The sequence below is a fragment of the Anas platyrhynchos genome, chromosome 6, assembly GCF_047663525.1.
Source record: "Anas platyrhynchos isolate ZD024472 breed Pekin duck chromosome 6, IASCAAS_PekinDuck_T2T, whole genome shotgun sequence".
Classification (NCBI taxonomy): domain Eukaryota; kingdom Metazoa; phylum Chordata; class Aves; order Anseriformes; family Anatidae; genus Anas; species Anas platyrhynchos.
Window position 1 is genome coordinate 20411547 of NC_092592.1, and position 17324 is coordinate 20428870.

At 42.6% G+C, this 17324-nt stretch overlaps 1 protein-coding gene across 6 annotated transcripts in view; it reads right to left on the bottom strand.

The window, feature by feature from the left end:
- TLL2 (tolloid like 2) overlaps positions 1 to 17324 on the bottom strand; it is a 92230-nt gene that overhangs the window by 23037 nt on the left and 51869 nt on the right. For all 6 annotated transcript variants that reach the window (XM_072040179.1, XM_072040178.1, XM_072040177.1 and 3 more), the window contains 7 exons: positions 16247 to 16364; positions 15714 to 15892; positions 15313 to 15418; positions 10224 to 10348; positions 4711 to 4826; positions 3103 to 3205; positions 211 to 327 (listed from right to left, as the gene is read on the bottom strand). In XM_072040179.1, coding sequence (XP_071896280.1) covers positions 211 to 327; positions 3103 to 3205; positions 4711 to 4826; positions 10224 to 10348; positions 15313 to 15418; positions 15714 to 15892; positions 16247 to 16364 — 864 coding nt within the window. The remainder of the gene's footprint in view (positions 1 to 210; positions 328 to 3102; positions 3206 to 4710; positions 4827 to 10223; positions 10349 to 15312; positions 15419 to 15713; positions 15893 to 16246; positions 16365 to 17324) is intronic.

A 17324-nucleotide genomic window follows, 5' to 3' on the forward strand; every position in this document is an offset into this window, starting at 1 on the left:
ATTCTCCAGAAAAAATGTGACGATCTGGTTGGAAGATCCATATCTTGGTCTGCTGAAACAGTCCACAAATTCTGACAATTCCCATAAAAGCAAGAGTGGGTTCTGTGTCTAACTACACGGTGAAGCTGAACTCCTAGTGACTCCAAAAATCCCTGCATCCTGTTCTGACTGCTCCATGCAATGCAACATACTTCTAGCTAGAGGCTGTACCTTCATAGACCACAAAGAAGCCTTTGCCCAGGATGTTACTGCTGCTCCGGAACTCGATCCACAGCCTGCTGTCCGTGGAGATTACTGGATCAGGGATCTTGTCACCACAAAATCTACCTAGAAGGCAGGAAAGAGACGATCAAGATCTCCTGGCTGACTGGCAGCACACCTACTGGTAGCAGGCACCGGTGGTTCTAGGAAGCAAAGAGAATCTGTGGTTAAAGGAGCAGTGCTTGTGTAAAACACCCTTTCACTCCCACCATGAATACTTTTGAATGAGTTTCTCTTTTTTCCCCATTAATTTTAATTCTCTTCAATTATTAAATAGAGATTTCCTTCAGCTGGGAGGAGAATCCAGTAGTCATAGATTCAGCTTTTGTTGCCCTGTTAAGTTCAAAGGGGTCCTTGTTGTAATTACGTGATTGGACAAATGAGCTGACAAAGGTGGAGAACCATTCCCTGTCGTTCTGGAGAGGACATTAGGGAATACCCTTTCCACCTGTTAAAACTTGGACACTTCTTCAGCTATTTGTACCCAAGACCAAATTGTCCAAGTCAAACCGAGGGTGGGATGTGGCTAAGAGGATTATGCGGAATCCCTAAAGAACCATCTAACACAGTTCATCCTGTTACTGGTGCTAAAAATCCCTTATCTCATCCTCTGGTCTTACTCCTCCAGTAAACCTACTTCTTTCAGGTTAAACCTTCATAGCCATTCAATCTCTTTCCCATTCAGTATCTTTGTGACCAAGAGCCTTTTTGGTCCATCATGCACTCTGCCATGAGCTCTCTAGTATGCATCAGCACTGGTATATACCTGAAACCCTCAGCAATGGACAATCCTAAAACAGAACAGCTGCAAAAGGCCTCTGCCAAAACAGCCCAAAACACCTCAACAACCCTCAGTTCTAGTGTTCCTCCGCCTGTCTCACCCAGAAGCTCCCCAGGCAAACAGAGCAAACACTAAGTATGCACAAAGAGCACATACTGCAAACACAGTTCTTCACTTCAGCTGACACCAGCAGGTCTATGTGCTGAAGGCCTTGGCACCTTGTCCGACTGAATTCCCAGTAGGAGTTTGACAGGGGCAGAGAGCAGTTACTTAGGTTAAAATTCAGTCGGGACAGTAGTGATAAGGATCCTTAAAATTCAGTCAGGACAGTAGTGATAAGGATCCTGATCCTGGCCTTGTGAAACCAGACAATTTTTCTCTCCTTTGAAAACCCTCAATTGGGTGAAAACCTGGTTAATGCCTTACTGGCAAGACAACACCTTAGTTTCCACTAGCAGACTGTATTAGTGGTTCCCTACAGTGGATAAAGAGATGGATTTTTTGAGTTCTACTGACTGACTGGCAGAGAAGATTGTGACTTTCCTGTGTATGCAGGGAGGAACGGTTGGCATGAATCTTGTGCACTAGAAGCCAAGAGGCCCCCTGTGTAGTTGTCTGCCCTTAATCAGCTGTTGCCACTTTTGTCTCTGCCTGCCTCATCTTCACCATTTGGCAGCCTCAGGAAGCTGATGACCTTCAGGGATGCAAGAGTTCTGCCCCCGTGACAGGCCGGTCAGGGCAAATGAGAATGCACAGAAAGGGAGTTGCGAATTTCGCTTCTCTCCAATAGCAGTTTCAACTTTTTCCCCTTGTGGAGTCCCTCACTCAAATATTAGTCTACACCTGAGCTATACTCAGCTACTCTATTCTGAGCCTCTGTGCCCCAAAGTTGCCCAGCACTGCTGGGGAAGCATGACACAGGCCTGCAGCATAACAATAGCATCTCCCATCTCCACTCCCAGATACTAACAAACAGCATCAGTGCTGCAAAAAGCTCCTTCCTCTAGGGTCACCGAGCAACTGCCTCCTGGATTTATACTTGCAGTTTAACACGGGTGTCAAGGAGAGGAAACGCAGATGAGGAACTAGAATGATCAAGCTCCTCAGCGCATGATAAAGGGCCCATTCATAAAAAGTTATATACCATTTAAAGGTTGGGTTTTCACACACTTCCCTGGGAAAATATGCAGCGCACATATACTTTTTTTTTTTTCTTTGCAAGAAGTCCAAGCTTTCACAATTCACACTAATCCCCCTCCCCGCCCCCTGCTGAATTGCCGTCTGTCTGCCTCTTCCGAGCTAATTTCATGGGCTCAGCCCCTTGCGGGAGCTGTGGCCACTCAAGCAGTGTCTCATTCCAGATGGAAACACTCACAAGTACACCTGCATGAAGGTGACAGGGAGGTGGCTTGGCTTCTGAAATACCTTCAAATTACTCCACAGAAAAAAAATAAATAACGGGGACCTAAGTTAAAGCCACTGGAGCAATGTTACCTGATATATGTGCAGCAGAAAACAATAGCTGCTACCAACCCCAAAACAAACAGGAAGCAATAAAAACAGCAGCCAACTCCGTGCTGAAACACAGGCCCATAGAAACCTCTAGAGAGCAGTACAGCTCCAGCCTAAGAACTTCATTCTGTGTTACAGCTGGAATTTCCCATGGGGCTAAGGTGAGCGCGGCTCCTAAACTTCCATCACCCCACTGACCTCACGCTAGCACAGATATGTGCTGCAGCACTGGGCACAGCACCTCTAACGCAGCTGGTGATGCTACACAAGCTGATTGCTTCTTTACTTTTGGGTGGAAGTAACTGTTTGCATGTAAGGACACTGAAGTGAGGAGGTCAGGATCAGAGCCAGTGGCAAAGCTGGGAAAAGTAAGAGGGAACTCTGACTTTAATGCATGGCCAGTGCACACTGCCTGTACACAGCCTCCTTCCAGGTAAACCAGCTGGTTTATGGTGTTTTGTTTGTTTGTTTGCTCTGTTGTTTTTTTCCCCCGCAATAAGCTTGAAGTAGAACACACAAAATGCAATTAATATGAAACAGCTACTCACCCAGTAATGGAGCCTTCCTCCAGTAGCCATCACGCACCTCCACATAATCATACCAACAAAGGCGACTTTTAAATAAATCCATTGACGTGAAATTCAACATAATCTGAAAGAACAGATTTTTCTTTGGAATAGGAACTATTTTAAAATGAAGATCCTATAGACTGCGTGCTTCATCTTTGCTACAGCGTGTATGTGAGTAAGCAGGAAAAAATAGTTGGACAACTGGTTGGAGTTTTAAATGAGCTTTCCTTGAAAAAAGAAGGCTTCTCAAGGAATTTTAATTATACTATACAGTACATTACAGAAGACAGCATTTTGCTATCCATTCTGTAATTCACACAGTCACTGCTCCACAGTTACTAAAATGCTACTAAAAAAGACATTTTTTTTAAATTGAAAACAGAATCCTTGGTTTTGATTAATGCAAATATTATGGAGACACACATTTCCCCAAAATACATATGTTTGGGGTTTATTCCCTCATATAAATGTTTCCACTAATAAACAGCTGATTTTGCTGACAAGCTTCCACGTTCTGACACTTATATTCACATAATCACTGCGATACAATTATGTTCACTGGCTTTACAGAACAGAGTTCAGCAAGAAAACGTTATCCTGCTTGTCTCCTTCCTCTGTAACAAGGATTACTGGCCTTGCTCTGGGCCTAAGGAAGTCACAGGATGAGATGTATTTGTGGCACTTTTGTCTTTGCACAATTTGACCCTGATGTTAATTTATGTATATTGTCTGCCACAGAAATTGTTTCAAAACCTGGCCTGCTCTTGGTACCTTTTCCTCCTTGCAAAGTTCTCCCTGAAGCCAATGGGGAAGACTCAAAACAAGTAAGCTCTGCTTTCATTTGTTCATTTGAGTCTCAGTCCTAAGCGTGTCTTAAGGGTGGTCCTCAGCAAAGCTGCTCTGCCAAGAAGCTCCCAAGCCGGAACATGAATTATTGCAGCCTGGTACGACATGAAAGGCTGAGGGGCTGGCATTAGTGGATTAAGGAAAGGTTTCATTTTCACAGGAAGATCAATAACACAAAAGGAACTGGAAAGTGGACAGAGCAGCTAACCAATGTGGAGCTGGCCTCAGCATTTCAAGGCTGAGAGCAGGGGTCCCCTGACAGGGATGTTATGCCGGTATGACAGGGGCAGACCCCTGCTGTCACTCATGACTCCTCAGCTCCCTGCAGGGCCCCATCTTGCTGGTCCATTTTACTTAACTTATCTGACCAGCATTATGTTTGAAAGGTAATTTCCTCAGCTCTCAACTCAATCAGATATACCAGGTGGCACACTGAGTAGCTGAGGAAACTGTCCAGGCAGGGTCTAACTGTGATTTGAGAGAAGGGATCAGAGATCAACTCACAGCCCAGACCTGCAAGGGGGCTCTGTTCCAGAATTACCTCTTCTAAGGACCGCATATTCCTGATCCCATCTCTGGGAGGACAACAACAGCACCCAGGAGCCTTTCCAGGCTTCCTCCCTGCACTCCACGCATGCAGAGATGTGCAGCACAATTTTTGGCAGCTACTAACAGTGTCATCACAGGCAAAAACACACATGCAGAAGTGCAGAGTATACTTTGTCCTTGTGTGGCACCTACCTTCTCCCCTGGGGTCACCGAGATTCTCCAGACACAGTGGGAATAGGAGGGGTAGCCGTTTGGAAAGCCAGGGGCTGAGAAATTCCCTGTTGTATCCTGCAAGGTCTCTCCACAAGCTACAAGAGAGCGGAAAAATAACAAAACAGCAAAAGGAGTGACTCTAAAGGATACTGGGGTCTAATGCAATGTTTGCAGATGGCTGCTAGGTGGAGGTTGGTGGCTTGTAGTCTAAGGATGTTCATTCATGGTACTGGCACAAGGCCAGCTACCACGTGAGACCTCACCAAAGAGGCATGATGTGAAATTTGTCAGGGTTCCTAGAATAGAAGATTGTAAGTAAAAGGACACAGGAGAAACAACTTTTAGAAAGGCACACTTCCTTCATCTTTACACACAACAGCACTTTCAAGGTTTCAGTCCTACTGACGAATATCTCATCCACTGATAGAACAAAAAATAATAGCCTATTCCACCTTGCAACCCCAAGATTACTGCCAGCAAATCTGTTTTCTCTTATTACCCACTTCTCTGTGAAGTTCACCCTAGTTTACCACTGTTAAATGTCTTTTGGGTTAAAACATTGTAAAAAAAAAAAAAAAAAAAAAAAAAAAGCATGACAAACACCAGTGACACCAGACTTTGTCTGTCCAGCATCTACCCTGGTGTCACACAGCACAGGATAAAATACGAACACCACAGCCCACTCTGCTGTCCTGCTGCAGCTGACAAAATGTAGATCCCAGAGTGACTTCTGGGAAGTGAATAGTTTGCATGCGTTCCTTTAGGGAACTGCAGCTTCCAATGTGTGGGAAAGCAACAGCTAATTGTAGTTCCTGTTCTCTGCGCCTGGAGAACTTCACTGGAGCAAGGAATGATGGTGTATATGCCCAGAGCAGCTGACTGCCTAGGTTGTAGAATCACACGTATCAAAGTTCCTATCCCCATCCTTGAGAATACTCACTAGGCACATGCAAACACCCATTCCAAGGAGCGGGGACCTTAGCTTGCCTACTTTCAGGTTGTTTTCCTAACATCATAAACCACTGATGTTATAAAGCTCCCCTTGAGCTGCAGCTTGGTTTCCTCAGCAATAGCAAGGAAGCTTCCAAAAATCCCTTGTTAAGCAGCAGTCCTTTAAAAGATCTGACAAGACCGAACATCTGGCTCCCTTTCTCATGGAAATGTCAGGGGATGTTCCTCGGCCTCATGCTATCACACAGTCACTAATTTTTCAGCCATGATCACTATTAGATGGGCGGATCGGAAGCTGGAGGTGAAAAGAGACCCGTCCCATTCAAAAAGTTTAATATCTTTAAAAAGGAGAGAGGGAGTCACGTAGGCCAGAATTTCTTAATTTCCCTGAAGTACTTTGACCCACAGTTTGACATGTCAGACTAGATGAACAAAGGGCAGGGACACAAAAGGGTTTTATTTTGTTCAACCAAGCAGCTCCTAGGGTTGCTCTGGAAGGTAAGTCACTACTAGGAACAAATTGCACATATTTCAAGGCACAGGTCAGTATGGGTTTTTCCTGTCAGGAAAGCCAAAGGTATTTAAAACTACTAGAAAGAAGCACCACTGAGGAAAACAGGCAGGAAAATACATACATCTGCCCTATAGAAAGAAGCAAATAAATGAGAGTTCAAAACCTACACCCTGCTCCCTCCTCAGGTTGGAGCCCTGAGAACTTCCCTTACCATTATGCAACTACAAAGGAGCATTGCACAGCAAGATTTAGTTTCAAAGTACCCTGCAGAAATAGCTTCTCTCTCCCCAGACTCTCCCAGCATGGTAATGCCATCTCTAATCTTCAGGTGGGCAGAGGTTGGCTGGTGGTAAAAGGCCTGCATTCACTGGAGAAGAAATCTGGACAATTATTTTCAGAACAAACACACTTGTTTCCTTTCCATCTCTTGAAAAGATGCAGCACATTGCTATCTGTGGCATAATCTGTTAGGATCTATTTCCAGTTTCCAGGATGCTCCTGGGACTCTTAGGCAGGAAAAACATAATGGCCCAACAAATAAATATCTCAATACTTGGTCTGGAGTGGCCACCAGCTTAGGATTGTTTTAAGAATGCCAATATCTGACAAGCTGTCTTAGTAAACAGGGGATTCCAGGTACACAACTCACCAAGGTATACAGATGTTCTTTTTCTCTGCTCAAAAATCTATCTAAACAAAGCTGTCCCCATGAAATTATAAAGAAACTAGGAACACACACTATATTATCATAAGGACACAGGATAAAGAAGACTGCTACCCTGAACCCCAGTGAAGATTTCTGACAGTCCAGACCTAGTTCTCCTAAGTGTAATTACACAGTAACTGGAAAGAATGTGTAATTACAGAGCAGGTACTAACACATCTACTACCAAACACTATTCTGCTTAAGAGTCATGACCTAGCTAACTATCTACACGTTGCAGAGGAGGCTCTCCAGACATGCTGGGAGAGGCTGGCCTTTCAGTGGAGAGGAAGGTGATTGCCTGCACATGCTGGGGAATCAGGATACTAAGAAGCAACACATACCTAGGTGTGGAGCAGTCTCTTGCAGAGGACACCAATAAGCATTACAAATGTACTCTGCTTAGTATCAAAGAAGACAAGAGGTCCAATAAGATTAGTGCTTGGTGCTTCTGGGATCCAAGAAACTGAGCCAAGGTGTTTTTTGCACGTGATTAAGAGGCTAATGCATACCCAAGCTGCTAGAAAGGAATGGAGGTGAAAACCAAAGCAGAAGAGGTGAATACTTCAAAACTCATTTGTAAATGAAGTAGTTGAGAAGCAAGCACTTACTGTTCACCAGTACATCTTTTTGAAAATTCACAGGGAATTGGATGGGATAACAATGCAGGACCATTCTCAATGTATAACCATGATACAGATAACAGAGCCATACGGGCCTGTTTCCTTTAGCACTGTACAAGATAGCAGGACAGGCTTTTATAGTGACTATATTCATCAAAGCCTCTACTATGCAGCCATATCAAAACCAGCATTTACTGCAGTAGAATTCATCTTGCCTTTCAGAAATTCCTTCAGCAAATTTCATCCGGTTCCACCTGGCTTGGCACTAACTTTAACCCAGCAGGTGTAAGCTTCAGGGAATTAAAAGCAATTTAAAACAGCAAAGTTTTAGACAGAAAAGTTAAGACAGCCCAAAATGTAGCAGCCAAAAGTCTAATGAGTTGGAAAGCCATGTCTCTTATAATAGACAACAGTCGTTCTGGCTCATACCAGTGCACGCTTATAACTCTTCTTCCATCATTCTAGATTTTTTTGGCAGTGGGGATTCAGATACTCTCTTACTAAACAGGAAACCACCTGTCCTTCAACTCCTGGATCATGTGGCTGTATTTCACCTAAAAGTCCTCAGCTTGACTATTGAACAAAGTTGTCCTTAACCAAAAATCTCAGTCAGATCCTGCTCGAACATACAACCAAGCCCCTTGGTTTTGAACTCCTGAGCTTTGCATTTTGCAGAAGAACATTTTCCAAGCTACAGATTCAAACTACAGCTGCAGATGTCTGTTTCATTAAAAATACTGCACCCCTTCTCTTCAAATGCAACCTGTGTATAAATTTTGATGTGAAACAAAACAAACAAAACAATAGATACTTGAAGAAAGTTGGTTTAGTAGGCTTAAAGCTCTGATCATTCTGCTGCCAAATATTTTCTGAACAGAAATAACCCCTCTGCTAAGTTTTGTGGGGAAAAAAAAAAAAAAAAAAGTTTTTACTTTGCAAGTAGAAATCTTGAGAATCAGAAGGGTCCTCTTTTTTAAAAAAAAGTTGCTTCATAGCTTTTAGTTTGACTTTAACCTCAGGCCAAAAGCAGCTTTTCAGTTTGCCTCAAGAAATCTGAATTTGTAGTCAATGCTTCCAGCTAAGAGGCTGAAAAGTCTAACTTGATTAAGTCTCACTCAATCAAAAACGTGATGCAAGGCATCCCTATTTATTCATTTATTTTTGGAGTATTCTAACAACACAATCCCTAAAGCAAATTGAGGTAATTTTTCTAGAACTTCATCTTCTTCAGCCAAAAGGGGATTTACTTGAAAAAAATAGGATTTGTAAAAAGAAAAAAAAATTGTTAATTAAGATTAGCACACCTAGGAAAGTTACATCCCTCACTATAAACTAAGCAGTGGTCCCCAAACATCATGGACCCTGAAGTACTGCTGATCCTCACAATTTATTCTAGACCCTTATGAACCCATATTCTCTGATCTATACCTAGAGAAGACAAATACCTAGAGAGAGGATTTGCACACCAACTACAGACCATTTTCTGTGGCATTTCAGCACAGATCAGTGCTAGCCAGCTGTTAACTTACAATATGACTTTGTATACCAGTAAAACTTCTCTCTCCTTCCCACCTTCTCCCCTTTCCCTGTTATATGCTTATCCTAGGCAGATTAACCTTTTGTTCTGTTTAGCACACACTGATCTGGGAAAGGTTTACGATCAATCGAAGCCATTCTCAATCAGATCGATATGCTGGCCAGACTCACCGACTTCGATAAACCTCCCAACCACACTTGCAAAAGTCCTTTTTTCCCTCCCTGCATTATTACAAATGTTAAGAGTCATTCTGCAAAACTAGGGCAACTCTCTCATTATCTAGTGTCTTCTCATAGATGTTCTGCTACCAGCAGATACTCAGAGCTCGTTAAATTTTCTCCCTCCAACCATTACACCTTCCATGCTACCTCTGTTCTCATTTGCTGCAGTCCACGACACAGGTGCCAGACAGAGTGCCATCTTTCCTTGAAGCATCTCTTTACATCCTGATACTCTACTTGTTCTTAAGTCTGGCAGGATTCTTCTCTGAAATCTGTTTTTCTCTATTGATCTATTCAGCTAAAACTGTTGCATAAGCTTTTACTAACATCTCCAATTTAAAAGGATTCTTTTATTCTGGTGGATAAATTTAGTCTCTAAATCATAGCTGTGACACCAATGCTCCTTTTGCCAATCTTTGCAGACTTCAGATAAAGCAGGATTCAGACTATCTGTCTTTAGTATTCATATACATTTAGACAGGTTCTCAATCAAAGCTCTTCCCAGTCTATCACATCTTCTGCAGCAGAAAGAAGGATGCAACCCTCCCCTCAGCAGTCCAAAGCAATGGCTTCTAGTACCTGGCTGTTTCAAAAATCTTTGAGCTGTCTTCCATGTTACTCCCACAGTCTTAGTGCAACACACACCATAACAAAGCTCTCCCTTGGGACAACACCTATATAAAAAATCAACAGTTTGTCAGCTGGTATGAGGAGACTTCAACCTACCAGATACCAAAGCCCTAAAACAGGAATACTGGCAAAGTACTAATAGGAGACACATGTTAGACAAGATCAGTTCTCCCACAGCTTCAGCTTGAAGCACTGGATGGCCTACATTTCCTGAGTCCTTTCATCAAAGAGATTGTTAACGTGCTCTTGAACTCCCATGCTTTTCAGCATTGTCTATGACAAAGCAGGAGCTCTTCCCACAAGCCATATTTACCTGGGCACTTGTACAACTTCCTCGCCTGAGCAATGTCTCCCTGACTCAGGCGAACACGCTGACCAATAGTTGGCCGGACCCCATTATCATCACGACGGGGAAGGATGGTGTCGAGGAAAACCCCTCTAAAGGGAAGAACAGAGAGACAAAGAGTAGTGAAGTAAGAAAAGTGACATAATGCACAGAAAGCTATCCTGGCAGGCCTCCCACTCCATTTCCTTGTAAGTATCCCATGCTAACAAGAAAGAGTAATACGGATTTTAACAACTGCATGTCTTGAGGTGGCCCTCTCCCTATCACAGATAGCTTCCAAATGTACAGGCAAGTCTGCTAAGCCAGTAAATTATTTTGATATATCAGAATTGCCACTGTTTGGTGCTTCAGCATAGACACATCCATTGCCATAAATCAGAAAAAGCAATGAAATATTCTTGCAGAAGGTTCACGGCACATCTGGCTTAGCAGGAGCACAGATTGGACACATGAGCAGAGGGAAGGGCTGTTTGTTCAGTAGCAGGTGGGGTTGGACCAGCAGTGGCTGTGGTTGCCACAGATGAGAAACAGATCGAGTGCTCTACCTTTGTTCTGCATGAGTTTCCAGGCTAATAACTCCATTTGTCTCTGCCTTTTTTCCCTTGCTACTATTTCTTCCACATTGTACTTCATACCTGGGAGCTCTCTACTGCACTTCTGATCTCAGTCCAGCAAAGGATTTAAGCTCAGGCCTCACTTCCATCCAAATGCAAAGTCAATGCACACATACAAGAGCCTGCACGCAAGAGAACATTAAGGCTGCACAGCTAATGTAGGAGGGAAGAATCAGAAAATGGAATGCCAGGTTGGTAAAAATTGAAGCTCTAGTAGTCAGGCTGTCTGGTTCACAGGAGCCATTTCACCGCATCCCTGAATGTCTGATGGGCCTGACAGTGCCAATGCTAACAATGAGTTTGAAGCTTCGGCATCAGCTCCGTGATGCAGTTCTCTTTCTGAAGGAATGAATACTAGTTCACAGAGTCAAATGGAAAAGTCAGGGCAGAAGCAGTAATTTTAGTGCTGCAAGTCCTGATATAAGAGTCTTCAGGTATGGGTTAAGCTTATTCATTGGGCTGCTCAGCTGAGTAAGGACATCAAGAAGTTTCAGATAGTTTTTGCTGTGGCTTAATTTTAAATAAATACTGCAAGCAGAGTATGCAGATCACAGCTGTCCAAAGCTGTAGTTAGCATTCTTGAACAGAAAATATCATTCAATTAAACATATTTTGTGGGAAAAAAATCTTTTGTAAATATTCAATTTGACAGAAGAAATAGAGGGGAAGGAATTTAATCTGCTTAAGAAATGAATCGACTCTTGCAAGGAAGGGTTTTGTGTTTTTTTTTTTCTTTTTTTCCCAGCGGTATGAAAATTCCTGATCAGCAATAAAATCAGTGCTTACGAGCTCTGAGGTAAGCCCATCAAATGTTGATTGACAAATTCAGGCTGGCGTTCTACAAGCCAGCTGCATGCTTCAATATGAATTTATTTATGTATCAAAAATAAATACTGCAATTCCAGAAACAACATGAACATAGAGGCAGATCAATCTGCTCAAAGCAATTTTGCAAGCCATTTCTGGAGTTCATAAAAGAGCTTGGCATGTGGCAGGGACATAGTTCTGTGGCAGTGAAAGGCTTTCTGCTGATTCCCAGGCTCAACCAGTGAGGACTAACAAAGTTTAACTGAGCAACCACCACTTGTGCATGTAAACCTTTGGTTCTTTTGACCATTCCAGCCCACACAACTGCATACACATAGCCTCCAGCCTCCTGCACGTAACATACATCTAAGGTATTGCTCACACAAAGCAAACAACCCACAACTTCAAATTACCTTGTGATCCCTTATTACCTGCCAAGCACATTTTCTTCCAGAAGGATGTACCCTAGGCTGGGGCAGGAAGATTTAAGGTTTCACTTTTTTCCACCAACTGAATTTTGTACTCCCCTGACAAGCATTGCTGAACACAGCTCTAAGGAAGCAATATTCCTATCATTTCACAGTCGAACTGAGAACAAAGGAGAGTCTTTCTGGCCTAAACCTCATAGGTTCCAGCAGTTCCATGCTGCCCAACCAAACCCCATTTGGTTAGCAATACTGATGATGTTAAGATGCATGTTTGGTAAGTGTCTCTAAGAGCACCAATACTTTGCTTCACAAATTAATAAACACCAAGCAGATACCATTAAACAAAGCAGTTCAGGCAGTATAACACCAGAACCATACTTGAATAAGATACCTAACCTCTTCTGCCAGACGGAGGAAGAGAACCAGAATACCATATGCCCCTTTCTCCTGATGTGAAGGCATAGGCAGAGCATGCACTAGTTGCCCAATGCATTGGTTAAGTCAAGCACAACCCACCACCGCTTTCAGCTGAGAATGACAGAGTTTCAGCAGAGATGCTCTACTGAAAAGTCATTAAGATTCCTAAGAGTCTTTAAGATTCATGTAGCACCACAAATGTTATGCAAATATCATGAAGTTATCAACTAATCTTGAGAAATGCTGATAATTCACTGTCCCATCTGAGGTCAATAGAGGCAGGTGTTTTAACCACCACTCAAGGAAGCATATATTTAATGCAGGTTAAGCACCCAACTTTAGACAGCTACAGTTTGTTCCTACTCTGTAGTTACAACCCCATCTGAAGAAGAGAGACAACATAACCCTACTTCACACAGTAAAACCTGTGGAGGATGTAAGTGTGGAGGATTAGGATGGTGTGTTGCAAATACATGAAGAAGATTCCCCTTGCCTTGCAGACAGTGCTTCCTGCACCCTGACTCCAACAGAAGCTTCGCAGAAAAGCAGAGCCATGTGCTGTAACTCCAGGACGTACTGCCATGCCTACTACCAAGAGGCTTACTGAACTAAGGTAATCCACTATTTGCTTAGGAGTCTAAAGGTTTAAACTCTCTTATTGTTAGACTGCCATTTGTAGATCTTGAAAGCAATAACAGAAATTGTTTTATGAGACAGCAAAATTCAACATAATTTGCTTCCATGTTTGTAAAGAATGCACCGGGAAATAAAAGCCACATTTTTCAAAAGCACCATTGGAAGCAATTTCCACTGCTAGGGCTCATTGTGTCTCAGAAAAACTGTACATTTCTGTCCTAGGCACAAAGATTAGAATAAAAATGGCCTAGGAATTGCAGCAGTATTTGAATATGTGAAACACCACATGATTTGTTATCACCAGTATTCACTAGGAGTTATAAGCAACAAAGAGTTGTGCTGACTGCTATGTAGGAGCTGCTTCAAGACAATGCGTTGCAGGTGCAGCTTTAGAGACTCTTGTGCCAGATTATTCATAATCCTTCATGTTCTCCTCATTCATATGTTGTTCTCCACTGGTATGGTGCTCATACCATCTTTTTCCTACATGGACTTTCTATAGTCTGCTGATGTATTAACCTGCTACAGTCCTTCTTCTTCTAAGGTTATGCAGCGTCTCTCACATCTAGCTACTAGGAATAATGAACCTTGCTAGAACTTAGTGTCTTCATGGGCTCTATGCCTTTATTAGTTGCAGTTGTCTAATACCTGTAAAATTCAGTAAGGTAGGAAGGAGACATGCACACACTCACAAATCTGTATCCATGCTCATTGGTCAAAGCAAGCGTCATTCCCTCAGGTCAGCAGATCTCAAGACAGGCTTTGGTAAAATAAAAGCCTGTTCCCAGCACTGCCTATTTACCCTGAAAGCACAATCAGCCCACAGATCCACTTAGTGCTCAGTTCAATTACTGCACAAAGATTGGTACTGGGGTGAGGGTGGGTCACAGAGACAAAAGACTTAAAGAAAACAGACTTAAAAATCCTATTAAGCACCAATTTAAATTTAGAAGGACTCTTGCCATTTTTATCCCTTTTTGGCCCAGCAGTGTTCTGAAGGACCCTGGTTTTCAAGAGAGACAGACTCAAAGGTATCCACAATATAAATGGCAGTAATAACTTAATCCTGCTTTTGTGCAAGACAATTCCAACCATTTAGAGCCTAGCGAATGCTGGAAGGATCTAGCAGATGCCTCAAGGGAAGAAAAATTGTTTGCTTTGGGTATCTGATCCAAAGAAATCTCTAAAGGCTGCAAAGCACCCTTGCCCAGCCACCATCTCCTCCTGCCAGAACTAGCAACACTTTAGCAAGTTTGATAATTTTCCCCGGTTGATGCAAAGTTTCAGAAACAAAAGCACAAAACAATAGGCTCAGTACTCCCATACAGCTGGCAAATAAAATAAAAAAGCCCCAAAGGCATATTTAATTTCAGCAACAAAAAAGCTCTTGAGAGCATGAATATTTGGGCTCTACCTCTCATCCCCTTCACTTGGGATATATCATGAAGGAAAGCTCCTATTCTATTTATGGAAAAACCTTCAAAGTGTAGCAAAATGGAGCTGGTCATCCAGTAGCTCTCATTCCAAATACAGGACATAAATAAGTATACTAATTTCACCTCACCACACCTTCCCAGCAGAGCTCTCTACTCAGAAAATGGGCTGCATCTGGAGGGACGACATGGGAGTTAAGGGCAAATAACATCCCACAAAGAAACTGGCCAATTAGCTGGGTCAGGAATGGGACTGAAAAGTACTCCATGAGGAACCCAATCACAGAGAATTACAAAGTTGCAAGGCTATGATCTAGAACACATACACAAATGGTTAAAAATACCCAAGCAATTAAAAATCGTGACCTACAGTTTCAAGTCCTTGGCAAAGTTGCTGGGGGCTCAGAAGGCAATATTGTAACTCAAAAGCAAGAGCTGCACAACCATGAGATTCAAAGCTGATTTTAGCATTATCCCCTTGCAGGCGGGCAGATAAACACACATACTGGCTGGGAAGGCTGCAAAACATGCTAACACAGCTTTGGAAAGTCTCTTGGATTACCAGTATTAGGTGAATACGGTAAGCAGGGAAAAAACAGTAGTCTGCAATAACTCTCTTCACATACCTTGCTTTTTCAAACAGGTATTTCTCCAGGTATTCTACACAGCTAATGATGACTGCTAAAAATAGTAGTAAGGACAGATAGTCTATAATTCTCACCTGGAAAATGTGTTCCTAGCATAGTGCATGATGCTGTCAAAGTCGTAAGTCTCTCCCAGCGAGTTCACTTCCCCAGCTTCCATCTTTAAAAAGTTGTACTCCTGACCTGTGTTACCATACAAAGTGAAAAAAAAAAAATCACTTAAAAAGTTTTTTAAAAAAATCCTTCCTAATCTAAGAATCTAGAATTAAAGGAATATCCTCCTACATTCCAGCAGTTCTAGCTGGACATCAAAAATCTCTATTTGTTCAACTATTTTGGCCCTTATTCTAGGGAAGGACTAGCAGTATTTTTATTTCATCTCAGTTCACAGACCACTAGGGTTTTGCATAAGCCCAGCAAGGAAGACAATTTCCACCCAGCCAAAAGCAAAGCAGAATAACCAGAAGTGCCATTTTACCTTGCTGTATATTCTCCCTGATGATTGTGACATGCTGGTCTCTGTCAGGCCGTGTGTGCTCATGCCAGAAACCTACCACATGACCCAGCTCATGAGCCACAATCCCAAATTTGTCACAGTTCTTTCCAATGGATATGGCCTGAGGGCCCCCACCTCGGCGGCCCACATATGAGCAGCATCTGGAAAAGAAAACCCACAAACCCATACAGGTCATCATTGAATTGGGAATGTCTGAGACAGGGACAGACCATCAGTTTCATACACTATATGTACTTAAGTGTGCAAGTGTGTATATATATATACATATATATATATATGTATGCATGCACACAGTTGTATGTGTATGTGTACCTAGAAAGAAATAATTGCATGTCTGTAAAAATGCATACATTCACCTTAAGTGTTATCCTAAGAAAAGAATTCATAAAGGACAGATTCCCCCCGTATTTATTCTGACCAGAGATAGACTTACAAAGCCATATAATGAAAGACACGTTTGCAACATAGCTTCAGGGAATGTATGTATTGCTTACCCACATGTTCTGTATGTGAACACTATGAAACTCTCTTCATCAGTTCTCTCCACAAATGTCACACAAGTGTGCTTCTCCCAGTGCCTCATAGCTTGCTTGAAGATAGCTCTTTGGGTTCCTGAAATATAAATCCAAGAATAGCAAACAGTGAAGGCCTGGCTTTCAAGAAAATCTCTAACAGACGTTATAGGAATAGGGGTACAGCCAACCTTTCCAATAGTCAATCCCATACCTGTAGACACCTACAGGAATCTGGAACCCTATTCCTACTTCTGCACTAACTTACTGTATCATACTTTTCTCTCTTTCTGTGTTTGATGAATTAATGGCTCTAATTAAACAGGCTACAAACTTGATTAAGCACATCAGTGTTTCTTCATAAAAAAAGTCACCTCATCAGGTAAAGGTCACTCTGGCATAGCTGTTGAGTATTCTGCTTTGTGCACCAGTTACTCAGTGGCATGCTGCAACATAAAATCACCATGCACGGCTTTCAAGGCCCAGGAATCTCACATCACTGCTACATGTGCTCTACAAAACGGAGGCAAAACTATTGCCAGATAATTTATCTTTAAAATCAGAACCAAAAGCAGTATTGTAGCTAGAGGTGGAGTGGTCTGAGGGCTGTGTAAGAAGGCAGAGATACACTGCTGGTCTGTGCTTGAACTCAGGGACAAATCAGGAGTTGAACAGGAAGACGCCTGCAAGAAGGGTATTATGCCTGGCTCATACTAGCAAGACAGGCGACAACACTTTGCCTCCCCAGGGAGCGGGATACCGGCAGTGGTCATTCAGGTTCTTCCAGAACATTCACACGGACAGCCAGAAAGTGATGCTCCAGACGTGGCTCCAGGAGGCCTCACTACAGTACTGTCTTTCCAACATAGCCTCTGGGATACACAGGGCTACAGAGTAAGCTGCCACTCTCAAGGAAGACTAAAATGTGGGGAAAGGCCAGAAATACATTGAAAAAGTACAAGGAATGCAGAGACGAGTTTCACAGGGGACGCTTATCTGAGACAAGACACCAAGCTGAATGTAAGATAGAATTGCACTACTGCGAGAGCTGCTTCTTACA